The 16,860-nt window shown below is 41.1% G+C and overlaps 1 protein-coding gene across 4 annotated transcripts in view; it reads right to left on the bottom strand.

Moving 5' to 3' along the window:
* MRE11 (MRE11 homolog, double strand break repair nuclease) overlaps positions 1 to 16,860 on the bottom strand; it is a 346,093-nt gene that overhangs the window by 311,215 nt on the left and 18,018 nt on the right. For all 4 annotated transcript variants that reach the window (XM_069202423.1, XM_069202427.1, XM_069202425.1 and 1 more), the window contains 3 exons: positions 12,429 to 12,518; positions 8,490 to 8,597; positions 385 to 517 (listed from right to left, as the gene is read on the bottom strand). In XM_069202423.1, the coding sequence (XP_069058524.1) occupies positions 385 to 517; positions 8,490 to 8,509 (153 nt within the window). In that variant the 5' untranslated portion in view covers positions 8,510 to 8,597; positions 12,429 to 12,518. The remainder of the gene's footprint in view (positions 1 to 384; positions 518 to 8,489; positions 8,598 to 12,428; positions 12,519 to 16,860) is intronic.

Here is a 16,860-nt window from a genome sequence, read left to right as displayed (position 1 = left end):
GTTAAAAGAAAGTAATAACAGTTGATACAAAACTGTGAAACCTTTAAGAAATAATGAAGCGATCCTACCACTTAAAGAGTTTTCAGTATGCCTTTAAAACATTTTAGATATTCTTTAAAAATGCATCTTTTTTCTTTGTCACACACCTAGAATTAGTAGTAATTGTATTGGGAGGAACGTGGGCGTTTGTGGTGACAGTGGAGTGGGGGTGGGTGTGTGATCACACATATAATGAATCAAGAATATAATTTCTATAATAAATCTCAGGTTTATACAATGGGAAATGCAATAGGATTGTAGAATTCTCATAAGCCATCATGAGGCCTTAAGAGTGCTGATTATTTTTCTCTTACATCATTTACATACAGGACATAATTTACTAACTTCATGTTCTTGGGCGAGTCTGAGAATTTCATCAAAAGTCACAAAGCTGTCATTCCCACGCACAGCATCTTTCTCCATGTATCCAAGGTGGATATCAGTGGCAATAAGGATTTTGAATGTGCTGTCATCATCACTGTAATAAACACAAATTGCACAATGTGAAAACGTATTTCACTACTTCATATCAAAAACAGGAATATAGGATTAGAAACTCTGTATATCTATCCCACAAACACTCAGAAACAGAAATATAATAGCCACACTCAGAAGTCAACATTTACCTTTGCAAGTGTAATTCCAAACATTTTTTCTATGATAAAGTAAAGTTTTAACTTTCATACATAGTTACTACAAACCAGAAGGCAAAATGATTGTAAAGGAAGTTTGAGAGAGCCAGAAAAAGCAATCTACGTTACCTTACCAACTCAACCATTCCTCACTGGCACGTGCTGATAGACATGTACAGACGTCCCTAGATATAGGGTGTTAGAAATGACAGAGCCAAGGCACATGATTAATGGCTCTACCATCACTACTGATTGCTGGCAAATTTACAGTCAGTCTATGTCACACACCCTAAACTGTTTAGCATCAATCTTTTTTTCTGGGAACATATCCTTAACAAGTTGAAGCACCTTTGAACATTTTTGATCCTTTTATCACGATTCTGATAGACCTTTTTCAGCAACACTTCTTAACCAGCCTGTAAAGAATCGGCAGCTAACTGGTGCAATAGAAACACGGTAATTATAAACCAATCTCTGTAGTCAGCTGCTTTTCACTAACACTGGTGCCTGTCAAAGATTTCGAGGCTAACACTAGCTGGAGTGAGGCCATATGAAACATCCAGGTGTGACATCACTGAACATGAGACTACAGAATGTGACTCAGCTCCAATGTAGCCGCAGGACCTTTTGTTATTGTCTCTTGATTGATCAAGTGTGGATCCCTCTTAGAAAAAGGATCCTTGGAGAATTGTGTAGCAAAATTAAAAATGTCCCCTTCCAACATGTATCTGCATTCCTAATTCTTCCTCCCCTCCCTTTTTCTCTTACCATTCATGTCAATGATGCCATGGCCTACTATCAAAAATCCTTTCTTAATCACTGTGATATGTTGGTTTATTGTTTGATTATTAATTTAACTCCTCCTTTCTGTTCTAGATAATGGCAACTCATGAAACATACAATCTCAAATATGGCCGGAAGCACAGTAATACTCGAAATGGGTAAGAGCCATGCTATATAAATATCTAAAATAAGAAAAAGATCCATACGGATACGGGAATTTGTGCTCTGATCATACTGTAGTTGAAGAAAGAGAGAAGAGGTAGAGGAGTTTTCATAGTGGGGTAGTAAGGGTGAAAGGCGCCGCACAATCTAGGCAGTAAAACAGTAATTGCAGACAAGTGACAAGATCATAGATGAGTCTGGTGCAACCTGGCCCAGTGCCTTACTACCCTGTAGGCACCAAGAATGGGTATCACAGTACCCAAAGACAAAATTGAACAATAATGGCCACAGCACACAGGAAGTATAGTCCAAACAGTATGGCAGGGATAGTTGCCCCTGGTAGTATGATGTTGAAGTACACAATTGCAAGAAGTCTCAAGTCTTATGTGTAGATGGTATCTTTAATTAACAGATACTGGTCATCAAAGTGTCATCAGCGCAATACAGCCAACACGTGTTTCGTCACGACAGTGACTTTATCAAGGCGGGGCCGTCCGGCCAGGAGGGTACGTTGCGCAGGTAAGTTATGAGGGAGAACCCTATACAGTTGTATGGGCTGAGGAATGTCAAAAGTATCTTCTTGTAGTAGAATTGTCAATGATGAAAATGAGTAAGTGGTTTGGAAAAGTATTTGAATGCAAGGTGGGCAGGCCCTGATAAGCCTGTGACCGGAACCTGGAAAGGTCGTCAAGACGCGCGGCAACAAGTTGGTGTTGAGATTAACGGTCGGGCCCTTTGGATATCTATTTCTTTCCTCCCCTCTGCAACCTGCCTCCAGTCCCCCTCTGGCTCGGCTTTCACCATTTTAATCCCTCCACCTCCTCCTCCCCTTCTCTCTTCTCCCCCCTCTTTTTATTGCATATCCTTTTCCTTCCCTCTTTCTTCTTTTTCTCTCATCAAGCATGGTCCCTCTTTCCTTCTTTCTGCACGTGTCTTAAGCTTGACTTCACCTTTCTTTTCTCCTGCCCCCCTTCGCCTCCCCTCTTCCCCTATTTTCTTTTTCCCCCTTCCCCCGTTTTCTGTGTTCCTTTCTTCTTTCCTCTCCCCTTCCAGGTTCTACTTCTTTCTGTCGCTTTACTTTTTTGTCTTCTACGTTCAACCCTTAATCTCCTCAGAGTGTGACTACAAGGGAAAACCCCCCCCCCGGCACTAGCCAGACCAGAGGCAAATCGCCCCCAACTACGGGGTAAGTCATGTTTGCATGTGTGTGTGAATTCATTCCATACACTATCACTTTTTGCTGTGTTGTGTGCAGTGGTTTGCCACTTTTTCACTTTGAATAATCTGTGGTTTTTTTATTAGCTATTTTAGACCTACCCCACCGTGAACTACCTGTTCAGGTAGGCCATACATTTCCCACTTTGAGCACCTCATTTATTGCGTGTGCTCCGACCCTGACGAATGCCTCTGACCTACCAGCACTTAGTGAGGGCAGAAACATGTTGGTCATACGTATTTCTTTTTAGACTCTAAGAGACATTATCCTCCAACGAGCCTTCTTTTTTCCCCCCTGTTCTTAGCCTTACCAGCATACACCCCCATTAAAACTAGCAATAGCAATTGGTGACTTGCTTGGTAATTTTAATTTTCACCCCATCTGGATCTCTGTAATTATCCAGTCAGTCTAATTTCAGCACTCCCTCTGGTTCTTTTAACCAGGAGGTTGAGTCCGCCCAAGTAGTATCATCTTACTTGGGTGGGGCTAGGTGGTTAAATGTTAAAGCAAGACACTATTATGTGTGTGAGACCACCTAGTCCGTAAGGGAACTCCCCCCTCCACCTGTAGAACTACATAGCACCCCCTTATTCGGACATTCTCCCACCATGACTTCCCCACTTCAGAATCTAAAACGATTCTAACACGGCGTACTGAGGGAATCGACCCAGTCCCACCCTCAGGTCCTACTACCCCACACCTTTAGTGATGATATAGTTTCCTTTGGGAGGTGGTGTGGGTTAGCAACACTCCCAGTGCTCTCCTTTTGTGTGTTATTGGACATAGGAAGCTATCCACTCCTGGGGCAGATAAACTCAACAGCCAAAGAAAAAGTCATGTCAAATGAAAAATGAAGAATGGACATAAGTAACACTGTGGAAGAAAGTCTGATGATGTAGCCATTCTTAGCAAGAGATACAAGGAAAAATAAAGACAAGAAGCAATCAAGCAAAGCTGAAGTAAGGGAAGACTGGATGGCTGGGAATAGTATGATAGAGTTCTATGAGCCACGTGGGTGTGGAGTCCACTTAAAGACACAGAATAGCTTTGACACCATAAATTATTATATATGGGATAAGGTACTTCCTGCCATAAATGATAGGAATATTACAAGTCACTGAGCAATTCCACGACAATATAGAGGAACAAGGCCTAAAGCCGAGGTCCTTTGTATCAGGTTATAATTCTAAGGTGACTTGCAATATCCTTATTATGTAAAACATTCACTCAGGCACTGCCGACCAAGACGAAATCAAAAGAAAACGCAATTGGTGCTGTGAGACTGATGACCAAAAGCCCCATCACTAACTGGATCGTGGTGCCACTGGCTCCTATGCAAGGACTGGTAGTCTTTTTTTTTTTTTGTCCCTTCTCTAGTGGTGTCCTGGTAAGACTGCACTACTGACGTAAAGCCCCTATGGTCTGACTCACTTTTATGTAGGCCCTGACTCTATGATAATTGTAGTCACCATCATCTCATTCTTAGATAATGGAAGTCGCCATCTTTCCCAATTTATGCAGAATCATTGTCATGTCTCTGCCATTTGACATAGATGTCGTCTGATCTTATCTTTCTAAGAACTATGAAAGTGTCAATTAATTCGACTAATGACATTGATATAACACCTGATGCGACATTCGTCTGGGTCAAATGTCAACTTTTCGCCATGTCACGGTTAAATAAGAACAAACACAGGAATACAGTCGAAATAGTGTTCTCTGAATTGACGTCCTTTGCACACCTGATTGCACATAATCTATGTCAGACATTCCTAAACTTATGTCAGAAATTTCAATTTCTGATAAGATTTAGTATATAAGGACTGCCACTAGACCACTCCTCAGGAGAGGTCCTTTGCCCGGATTATCCCACAAGATTCTGCAAGAAATGGTCTCACCTACTGCCAGCAAACTCCGCATTCTGCAGAAGCTACATCTCACCTGAACCTGATAAAGCTAAGTCCCGGAGCAAGACTGCAGCGCATTTGCTCTTCGCAGGGAACACTGTTGTGATGCCTCTGCTGATAAACACAGACTTTGCGGTCAACAAGGTATACAGTGCATCACTTCTCTCTAAGAAACTCAGGGTGAAAGCTGCTCTGCCTTCCTTGCTCTCTTAGTGTAGCGCTTAGAAGTAGATGTTAGGGAGTTAGGTTCTTGGTGACTTTTGAATCATGTTAGAAATGTTGATTTTATTCTTGTTATTTAAAACATGTATTCTTGCTGTTTTTATAATAATCTTTGTAGTTGTTTTAGATGTACAGAGAAAAAGGTTGTTCCAGTGGTAATAAATGCTTTTTACTTACAAGTTAATTCTTCATAGTGCAGTAGGTGTATGATACTGTGAATAATTAAAAAGGTTTGTTACTGTTGGCACAGTGACCCTGAGCCCTTCGGAGAGATTGTTAGTAACCAAAAGCGATACCTCTATGTTAATTGCACACTGAGCAGTGTTCTGTGGGGCTACAATAACCTATTTTTCACACTGATTGTTGGTGCACTGAACAAAGTTCACCAGTGTAACCTGTGGTTGGGAAAGCACATCTTGTAGAACTATGTCAGAGTCATAGCTTATGCAAACCTACCGAGTTAAACACTTCATCAAAATCACAATACCTAACATTTTAATCTGAGTTTCCGGGATCAGAAGATGTATTTGCTTCAAAGATAAACCAGTACACTTCATTTGAATTATTACCACATATAGCTACCAATTCCTAGTTTGTGTACTTCATGTACATTACTGACTCCACAATATCCTTAAGCTTCCATATGACTTGCTTTATTTCATTTTGAGGTCTACAAAGTAACTTGTAGCATGCATTATGTTTGGTGTATCCCCCACCAAAACGTTTCACTTCATTTAAAAGTTGCCTTAGTCAAGAAAAATACACTTATATTAAGTTCAATTGTTTTCAATTGTCTTACTTTGTATCATTAATTGTGTTTTGCTTTGTAATAAACATGTATCCTTCACTATACACTTTCAGAAGACGGGTTATTTGTTTTCTGCTGAGTAGTCTGAATTTGTCTTGTCCTCCTTAGCGGCCCTCCGTTCAGTGTCAAAATGTACTCCAGGGTAAAAGGTGTGTTGTTTCAGTATTAAACAAATAAAATACATGTGAAATAATGTTTATACTCACTGTATTTTAGCTTAGAATTATCATTCAACATAAAAGTTAACACTATGACGAAAATCCTGATTCCACCCAAGGCCCCAACTCCAGATGCTACTTCCCCTATTGCAGACTTACAATAAAATCACCCTTGTATTTGCTGTGTCCCTTTCGCTCAATGACTACTGCAAAGGGATATACACTGTCTCCTGGCCTAACTCAGGATTAACGAAAAAGAGTGTTAAACTTTGAAACACAACTTCATAGATTGGGAAGATAGGATCACATTACTCCAGCAAGCACTGAAGTCACTCGAATCACTGAAGCCAGTCTAACATAGCAATTAATTTTACAAACTCTCTGCCTAGCCCCCGGTGCCTCACATGGTACCCCCCCCCAAAAAATACATTTACCAAATATTTACAACATGCCACCCATTCAGATGTCGAAGGTTTACTGCCTAACACCATGTACAATGTATCCAGACTGTACAAACAGTAGGTTAGGGCTCTTCAGATTCATAGACCCTTCCTCTAAAATTATATTCCTTTGCCTCTGAATCTGACCTGGAAACAAACATACAGATGATTCTGGAAACATTCAAAGACTTAGGTCTTCTATGGTGTTTTTGGTCTCAAATGATATTCTGCCTGTCGCATTTCCCACTGCCCTCTCCTTGTGTCAGCCAGTGGTCTGAACTATCCACTGGCTGCACATGCACTGAAGAACAATACATACAATACTATACATTTCTTATTATCGTGGGGCAGCTAGTGATGTAACACATATCATTTGAAATTAGTTCAAGTGTTCAGTGGTTGTAGTTTGTGTAGTTCTTTGGGAGATATGCAAATGGCACAATTTTGTTCTATTTTTAGTCACTGTTTCGGATTCGTAGTGTAATGGTGCAAGTGCTGCACCCAATTGTCAAGTAAAGTTGCCTGTGTAGTAGAAAATGTGTTGACTACGACGCGGATTTATTATATATAATTTCTGAAAGAGATATGGATCTCTGTACTTAGGAAAAGACACAATGCCAGCTTTGCCATCTCTTAGTGGAGGCAGGAAAGAAGGAAATGTGGTGTGCAACTGCAGCATGGTATACAAATATTGTTTGCCTCTTCTCACAAGTCCAAGGAATCTCTAACAACAACCAAAAACAGTGATACTGAAGTAAGGGTAGCTACGGTATCTGACCAGTGTACCTTAGTGCACAGATTTTCTTATCTACAATAGGGTGAAGATTCTGAATGACTCCAAAGTAAGTGCTTGAAAACGGCTAGGTTTCGGAAAGGTGCTTAATCTCCGGTTCCTTTTGTGCACTGTGAAAAACCTTGAATAGAAGACATAGCAGATCCCACAGACTGGAATTAGTTCTGTTGCCCTCACAAGTAAAAGTTATATTGTAACAGCTGTAAGGTTACCCTAGAGGCACAGGTAGAGTGAACTAGCCAACACAAGTTGTGGGCCACCATTTAGAAAAAAGGGTCTTACATTAACTGCCTCCATAGTGAGAAAACAAAGCAACTCAGACTCCGATATTGTTTAATGTCATCAGTAAATATCTATATTAAGGGCCTCCTTATGAGTCTGGCGGACAGGAAAGCCCGTCCACCAAACTTCACACAGGGTGGCCGCTATGTGGCGACCTCCCCGCCCGAGCTATTATGAGTTTCCCGCTAGGTTGGCGGGCGGAAACCTGAGTTTCCGTCCGCCGGGCTAGCGGGAAACAGGCTACAACATTGTCTCTGGCTCGTTATTGAGCCAGCGGCAATGCTGTAGCCAGCAGGGTGTATCGGCACCCTTGCAGTGTTCACTGTCTGCTAAGCAGACACTGAACACTGCAAGGGTTCTGGGCAGGGTAGCCCCTGCACTGCCCATGCAAAATGCATGGGCAGTGCAGGGACCCCCCACCCCGTGGCCCCCTGCACCTGTGCTCCACCTGCCTTCCCATGTCGGTGTTACTGCCATGAAAAGGCTGGCGGAGAACAAGGGCGTAATGCGATCTCCGCCACCGCAGACCTGGTGGTTTCCTGGCAGTCTGACCACCGGAGTTGTAATGTAGCAGACAGACCGCTGCACCAGCGGCGGTCCTGACCGTGAGTGCGGCGGTCTATAGACTGCCACACTCCAAATGAGGCCCTAAGGCTTGCAAAGTGAAGACAACTGGATGACGGTTCATAGTTTCTTTCATTTGAAATCCAAAGAAAGCATCCTCTTCATTTGTGTGAACGATCCTACTGCCCCATCTGTAAATGAAAGATTTTTAAAGCATCTCACTCACCAGGCTTTCCTGTGTAGAGTGTCACTCCTCTCACCACCACAGAGCATGCAGCACCCAGGATGCAAGCAGGTAATAAATAAAAGCAATAGCATAGATTTTTTTTTTTTTTTTTTTTTATCAATGTTCACAGCAGTGACTCCTATACAGTCAAGAAAATTTTGCAGACAGTTCAGAGAAGTGACATTTCGCATACAATAAAGTATTGCAAGTAGTAATCAATTGAAACAACAATGTTCGACCTTCATACAGTGACTTACAGTGTGTTAGCTGAACTCATATTTGCAGAGCTTTGAAGTGGCGTCCAGTCTTAAAATGCAGCAGACCACACTAGCAGCTGTAGGCAGGAGTCACTTCATATACTAAAACTTTAATGTGGAAAAATCAATAGACAGTTGAACAAACATATTTTCTTCTAGTCAAGAGTGCAATGTAAAAAGTAAAGGGATAAAACGTTTTCTTTGCAAGAAGAATAACAACCAAGAAGCAAAATTTAAAGCAGGATACTGAATAAACACCAATTGCATATTTAACAACCGGAATAAAAGTGTGATTAATTGAAAAATTACCTACAACACGAGGAATTAAAAGCGAGTGCACAACTAAAATAAAAATGCAATGGAATAGCACTGGCCTGCCAAGAAAAGGTAGTTTTTGTACAGCTTACAACACCTATCTAGCACATTTCTCCTACTCCCATTCATTTTTTTAAATTTCCATTTTTGGTTGTTTTATTGAGCTGTGCCAGATGAATTGAATTGTATTTGGAATGAAAACCAACCACGCACCAAGCTTGAATCAAATTTTTGGGAGAGGAAATTATAAAACTATACTCCTAAAATTAAAAGGTTTACACAGCAAAAACTGGAAGTCAATACTTGTGCGAGTTGTCTGGGGAACTCTTCTAATTTATGTCTAAAATCCAAGAGCAAAATGGAAGGTAGAGGACCCAATTAGATTTGTGGATGTGTCAACTTTGTACATGAGTGGGACTTCAAGAGATCCTGAAAGGAAAACCTCTGGATGTCTGCCACATTAAGAGTATTTCCCAGCATCTAAATCTGGATGTCATAATTTCAACACAATTAAACCTGTGGAAGTTTTTCACTTCCTAGCTCCTATGGTTTTGCATTTTTTTTCTACCCTAAAAACATTTAAAAAAGGGATCGTACACTATGAATTGCACTGCTCATATTTCCTATAAAGTTCAAAGAGTAGATCATTTTCAGTGTTAGTTTGTTTATTGGTCTCGGAGTAGGCTTTGCTCCAGGAATGGAACAGTTTAGTTATGTGCCCATTTAAATATCTTAGGAGTGAGAAACCTGCAACAAAGCAATTACACATTCAGAAAATCAGGCACCATCAGCAGACCAACACATATCTGATCGCTGTGGCTATTGGCTATATTTAGCCAGTAACCTAGCAGTGAAAGACTTCCTTAACCTGCATCAAACATATGTTGATGTAAGTCCCCCAATCCTACTAAAAAAAGTACTTATCGTCTTGCCTCGACCCATTACACAAATCAACATGTGAAACAGCAGTCAAAGAAAAAGAACCTGACAAACTGCACCAAACGTAATTGTCTCAAAGAATAAATACAACTCTCAACTCATCCATCACAACCAAGTAATGTAATTGCCACAAATGAACAAAACCAATCCAACAAACTATACATATCATCTCCTCCCAGGGTGTCCAGCCGGGGATTCCAGGTGAAAGGTGAAGAGCTTAAGGGTGCCTTCTGGTTGAATCTTCACTATTTGGCCCTACTATGGTCTGGAAGAGCCTAAGGGCAGAACCCCTGCCTGTCTACTCTACCCTTTCCTTCCCCCAATCCACAAAGTAAAAGACTAAAGCCAACTACTTTCAGCTACCTGAAAACAGATCCTAGAGTAAATGAAAGTAATGAATGAGTTATGAGGGGCGATAGCTACTACAAAGCTTTGCACTAGTTATAAAACGACAATAAAAATTAAAAAAATTATAGCAGTTCCCATTCCCATGGGCTGCATGACCTCCATTAATGCTTGCAAGGATCCCATAAACTGTGGTTTCTGTTGTTACCCTGAGTAGCACTTTTAATGCACCAGTGTCAAGTCTAGGGTTGTGTACTGTTATCTCGTACATCAAGGCCCTCCCTTACTCCTTGGTAGAGTGCACAACTTCCTGGCTGTATAACCATGACTCGGTCAGGTTGGGCACTGTTACTCCAAGACAGACCCAAAACAGTACTTCTGTGGAGGCTTTACAGTGCCTCCAGTGGGTTGGATGGCTGTCAATCCTGAATAGACTACCATTTAGTATACATACCCTGGTGGACCCCACTGATGCACAATAATGGTGATTTGGACTTATGATTCAGTCCACTTATCAAGATGGTAAGTACCTACATACACAACTGCATCTAATCTCATACTCTGCAACAATCATGGGCTCCAAAGGGTGCACAGTTGCCAATGCACATAGAAACGCTTCACAACCTCATCAGTGGTATGAAGAGCTAAATAAATATAAAAGGAGATGCTCCTTACTCAACCACCCAGGAAGTACTCTGGCTCTCACAAGGGGTAGGAAAGTGCCAGTACACTACATATGCTATCACATAAATCTACTGACACAGATAAATCTTGCCACCTAATTTGCTCATTGTCAGCCTCAATACATAAGGATTCACAAACAGAATACAAATTTCCACGCCAATGAGTGGAGCAGAGTCTTGGTATAAACCTATGCCCCCCTGCAAACATGGTATAAGGAAGATATAGTGGAAGACCGAAGATGGGGCAACAGCACGAGTAGAGACACCCAATACCCAATAGATATCAACCTGCATTTGGTTAAGTATCACTTATTATTTTTTTTGCAGTTACTGGAGTACTACTAACTAGCAGTCCCATAGTTGAAGACCTTTGGAAGAAAAAGTCACTATTTTCTCATTTGTCTCATCTTTAGGTCGAGCATAGCAGTGCGCAAGTACTGCTTTTCTGAAGTGTTGGTATGTATCCGGGCTTTTAACCACGCCCACCGCACGACTTCCACTTTCACTCGTTCATATGCTTGCCTTTCAAAAATCCTTTCTTTTCATTGGTAAATGCTTTACGTTTGTCCCTCCTTACGGTGGTTTTGTTACCGCCTTGGCCATCGGCCCTGTTACATTGCTAATTGCACTTTTGCCGATATGTTTGACCATGAGCGAACTTCTTTTTCCTTTTGTGTCTCTTCACGCTGATGCTCATGGCGGCCATCGGCTCACTTATGTATTACTTTCATGTTTTTATTAGTTTCTTCTTCCTCTCACAACAGTCTCTATGTTAAGAGCACGTGTCGATCAGCCTGTGTTTTTGGAATATTTTATTCTGAGCAGAACATGTTTTTGTTTTTCCTTATGGGGTACTACAGTACTGCTTAGAAACGGTGCACAAACCAAAATCCTCCCCCGCTACCAGGAGCGAAGAGGCTGAGCCGGCCCCTGGTTTCAATTGTTTTCAAAAACACCTCCGAAGGGGAAAAGAGCTTTAACAAAAAAAAAATCCCCATCTGTCCTTCCAGTGAAGTTTCCGCTGCTTGCCAGCAGCCCATACATATTGCCCTTCATGTGAGCTTGTTACATTAGTTGCTACCTCTGATCTGCCTAGTTCACGTTCCTCACAGCAGGCACATTATCCTTCTGCGCTACCCTATAATTAGTCCAAGCTTCCACTAGAGAAAAGTACATTCTCTCTCTCCAGAAATAACATTAATCACCAGAGTTATTTTAACATTTAAAGATTGAATGCAGTCTGTGATCTGCATACAACACGTTCTTTGCAGCAGCCACATTAACCCTCTCCACTGCCTTATAATAATTCCAAGCTTCATCTCTTGCTTACAGCGCTGTATTTAGTATGACCAAAAGAGACACTTGGGAAAGTCATAACAAAACCAAAATGAAAGCGCAACACAAACAGAAGATTTGCTTCTTTGCAATTTCAAAATTAGCCTGCCTTAGTACACAGTCCTCGTAAAAGTATCTGCAGCAGTTACTAGCATGTGGTGTAAAGTGACACCTGAACCTAGACATACTTTTTGTTTATGCTAACATGGCAATTGTGGGTCATGTAAGCTAAAAACATAAAGCTTATGGCTTCGCTAGCAAGAACAAAATAAATCAGCCTTCTGCATAGAGTAACAGCTGGATCTAAAGAAGGCACACTTACTATGTTCGCAGTGCTTAATTTGAGCTGGTGTGTTCCGATCCAGGGCACAACATTTTTTGTTAAAGGGCCATCAGTTATTTTTCTGCCTCACTGAAAATAAAGAATAATTTAGTAGAAATGCAAACTCTAACGTGAAAATATCCTTCTGCTCCAAACTATAAACAAGCTGCCAGGCTATAAGTTTAAACAGCAAGATGTTATCATTTTCTAGAAAACTTTTTGAACACAAGGATATGAATCAATCTTTACTCATAAACACTGTGAAATTCAGCAAATTAACGTAAAAAAGACTGCTGGGAAGGTGAAAGTTTAACATGAAAAACAAAAACACAGAGCAGAAACACTAGCATGTGTTCGTGAAAGGGCAGCATCACCCAGATGAAAGAGTGTAAATGACTGGCTGGCTGGCTCTGTAGACAGCATCAATGATATCAGATGCAAAAAAACTTTGTGGCGTGAATCACACCTAAACAGTGTAAACTGCAGCCAAACACCATATGGGACACACCAGTAAAACAAAACGTAAACATAAATATTAAAAGACACATTTGTATTAATATGCAGGCATTAGCTTTTAAAAAATATTTTCCATGTGGCCAATGTGTTCCGTGGTTTGACTATAGTTTTTAAATGGAAATTGTATATTTTGTAAGCGCATATTTGCCTTCAGTAAACACAACACTAGTGTGCTTCTATTAGGCTTTGCCCAATTAAGTGCTTTAGTTTTATGCAGGGCCACTGGAATTATATGACAGGAAAAGACAAAATTATGAGGAAGGGTTGACCAATATATGTGGCAAGAAAAGTCAGATTCTGATTTTACAATACTGAGCAATAACTCAAGAAAATGCTAGACCTATTGCATTGCAAAAGCTTGTTTTTGTTAACTTGTCTTTAGGTGACGTTATGGCAATACTTACTTCAATCAAGGAGACAACCCAAAACAGCTGTCCCTGATCCAGGCGCACCTCAATTACTACAAACTCTCTAAACTGCAAGGCATAATGTGGAGAAACTGACTAAAGGTTTTTCTAACTGAAGAAATCACTCACTCATTGCAGCTTAAATTTTGTAACCATTTTTCCTGACACAGCTTTCCCAATGGCATGAGGTAAATACTTGCCAGCTTCAGCTTACCAACTGCTCTTCTTGTGGCACTCCCCCATCATATGTGTAATGAGGTACCCATCTCTTAGTACCTGTTATAGCTGAGTTCTTACCTCAGGACTCTAGGAAATGAGGCAGCACTATTTACATTTTTCTGTACCTCAGAAATGAAGCAGAGCTCCTTCTCTGCAGTAGTATTATTGGCCAAACACTCATCACACTTCCTAAGGGAGCAAAAATGAATCCCACGCCACAGGATGCCCTTAGCCTGCCACTCACGGACTCCGGGCCACCAAGCTCGACTTCAGAAGTTGGATCTTCTTGGAGGTGGTGCATTCACTTGGCAGCCTAGTTGGTTCCACCACATCAAGCTGCTATAGCTTAATGTCACCTCTCAAACCATGATAGACGTATGTCTTATAGGGCTACTCCATAATGTGTCCTAACTAGGTAAATCAGGAGAGAGAGAGAAGAGGGAGAGGAGACAGAGCAGATAAAGTGAGGGACGAAGGTGGCACAAGGGAGAGAGAAAGAGAGAGACAAAGAAACTAGATGTTTCTGTTTCTTATTTGTAACATTACATATGTCGCACTGCTTTAAAATATTATTTCATACAATGTTTCATTTTTAATATCACTAGCCATCCTGGTAAAGTAGCTCTTGTACCGACTTATTCTAGATTTGGGAGTGGGGGCCTAACATTGGCTCCAATGTCGTTACCAAAGTTGGAGCCAGGTGAGTGAGTGACATGAGAGATGATGCATTTGGCATTGATTAGAAAACTCCAAAGTTTCTAGTGCTGCATACATTCCTAGTGACTAGCTGTTTGTCGTACTTGAGGAATTCTTGGCATGCAACTCATACCGAGAATTCCAATGATTGGAACGATCAGCAAAAGGTTCTGGGGGCAGTTACTCCAAGGCTGGCAGGGAACTGGAGGCTGGCGAGGGTGCTTCTTTACTCCTGTGTTCCGCTTTGGGTTACAAAATAAAGAACAAACTAAATATCGATTGGGTTTGGTATCCTGTTTGATGAACACCGATATGCACAGATCTCAACACTGCCGACGGGTCAAAGGAGCGATGTACCCACAACATAATCTATAGGGACGCATCGGAAGCATTGGAGCTCTAATAGGAGGTACGGAACAAGTCTTCGATGGCGCGATAATTAAAATAAGCACAAGCACGCGGACACTTACTTGTGAGTGCTGCTGCTTTCTTTTGAACTTCAAGTGCATGTCACTACGAAGATCTATGCGGAGGCACGACACGTAGCATCAGAACAAGCACCATCTCCCGTAAAAACACACGTGGGAACAACATAATGGCGGTCATCTTAGGAAATTCAGAATAACGCTGGAGAGGCCAGATGTTGTGAAATACGTGTTTCTGACCACTGACTGTGTTGCACCACTTTGCACCTGGATTAGCTGTCTAGTGGTCACCATTTGCAGAGTATTATAGTAGCATTAGAACAGCCATGTTAAATCTGCTCTTACTATTCCACATTGTAAACTGTGCTTGTTTTCGTGCTTTTTCTCACCAAGGGCTTTGGTTGATAAGGATGTACTCAGACGGCAGGGAACAGCCTTGTTTTGATTTGACACCTTTGGATTGTGGCCAAACCCCAACGTGTTATTTTCAAAGCATACCTAAACCAGACAGCATGTTTGAATTGCGAAATGAGGGTTTTTTTCCAGAAAGCTCCTTTTGTTTTTTTAAGATATAAAAAGAGCCAGTGCGACAGTGAGAGTGGCCTCAATCAGGACTCTCGACGTCGGATGCCTGATATCTTTCCCGTGAGGGTGGAGGTCTTTTTCGCAGTCGAATGAGGTCATCGTCTTGCTGGCATGAGAAGGATGAAGAGCTTGGCAGGTCCTACGGTGATGAATTTTTACTTCATTATTTGCTTTGCATTATAATATAATATAATTACATATATTTGCTGTGTACATTGCAGTGGAGAATCATTTTGGTATATTTTCCTTTAACGGCTGTGACTATTCTTAAATGTGTGCTTTCAACACGCTAATCTCCTTTTAGGAACCTTGTGGTGAAATAATAATAAATGTCTTCTATGAACTGAGAAGTGCATTCCAGAGATTTTTGTCAGCTCGGTCATTAGTGAACGCAAAACACCAGGCAAAATAACAAAGGATTAAATAGTGCTTGCCTATCAGCGACTGGCATGCTTATGAATCGAGGGCTAGCATATCAGCGACAGGGACGCTTATCGACAGGCAATGGTAATTAAAGAATATAATTATAAGAGGTTATTGAGGCAAAATAAAGACCGATCACATTAATAAGTGTTGCCACATCATACATATAACCCCTGAGATATTAATTGGAAATAGTTACAATGGCATGTAATACCCAAGGAATAGTACCACCACCGCTATTCCTTATTCAGCCTGGTAACCCACCTATTCCATGGGAAGAGTGGGTAGACATATTTAATAATTAGTAGGTGGCATTAGATGGTTGAGATTTAAGACCTACAAGAAAGAAAGCAATCTTCCTTAAAACTTTGGGTCAAGAAGGACAACGTATATTAAAATATTTGCCCCAGGTACTTAAACAGAATGGGCAACAAGTAGCAGATGTGTACAAAGAAGCGATGAAAAGACTGGGAAAAAGGTTCTCAAAAGAAGTTAACATTGTGATGACAAGACACAACTTTTATACCCAACCACAAGGAGTGGAAGAAAGTATGTATGAGTTTGTTTCAAGGTTAACAGAACTGTCTACTAAATGCCAATTTGGAACAATGACTGATGAGTTGATACGTGACCAATTGATAGTAAGTATTGTGCAGGAAAGGTTATGGGTGGCAAAAAATCCAACGTTAAAGGATGCTATTGAAATATCGAAAATAGTGGAACAGTCTGAATACTGCATGGAGGAAATGGAAAAAAAGATAAAGGAGATGGTGATGAAGTTGATGTTAATAGCATAAGTAAAGAAAGTAGTTACGTATTCACGAGTAATAAGGATATATGCAGACCCACGTGTAATAACAAACGTGTGTATAGCAATGCAAGCAAACCCTTTAGTAAGGCGTGCAGTAGGTGTGGGAGCAAGTTTTACAACACAGAGTCGGAGTGTTTTGCTTTGGGCAAAGAATGCATGAGATGTGGGAGAAAGGGATATTTTACACGTATGTGCAAAACTGGATCCAGGTCTGGGGTAGGAGTTGTCCATGAAGAATGCTTGGTATTGGAGGAAGGAACAGACAGAGTTTTGTCAGTGGATAACAAGATGGAAGGGAGCAATTATTTAGTCAGGCCACCCAGACCAACAGCAAACTTTACGGTGAGGGG

Source organism: Pleurodeles waltl, chromosome 8 (assembly GCF_031143425.1).
Source record: "Pleurodeles waltl isolate 20211129_DDA chromosome 8, aPleWal1.hap1.20221129, whole genome shotgun sequence".
Classification (NCBI taxonomy): Eukaryota; Metazoa; Chordata; class Amphibia; order Caudata; family Salamandridae; genus Pleurodeles; species Pleurodeles waltl.
The sequence above is the reverse complement of the archived record's forward strand: the minus strand, read 5'-3'. Positions and strand labels throughout refer to the sequence as shown.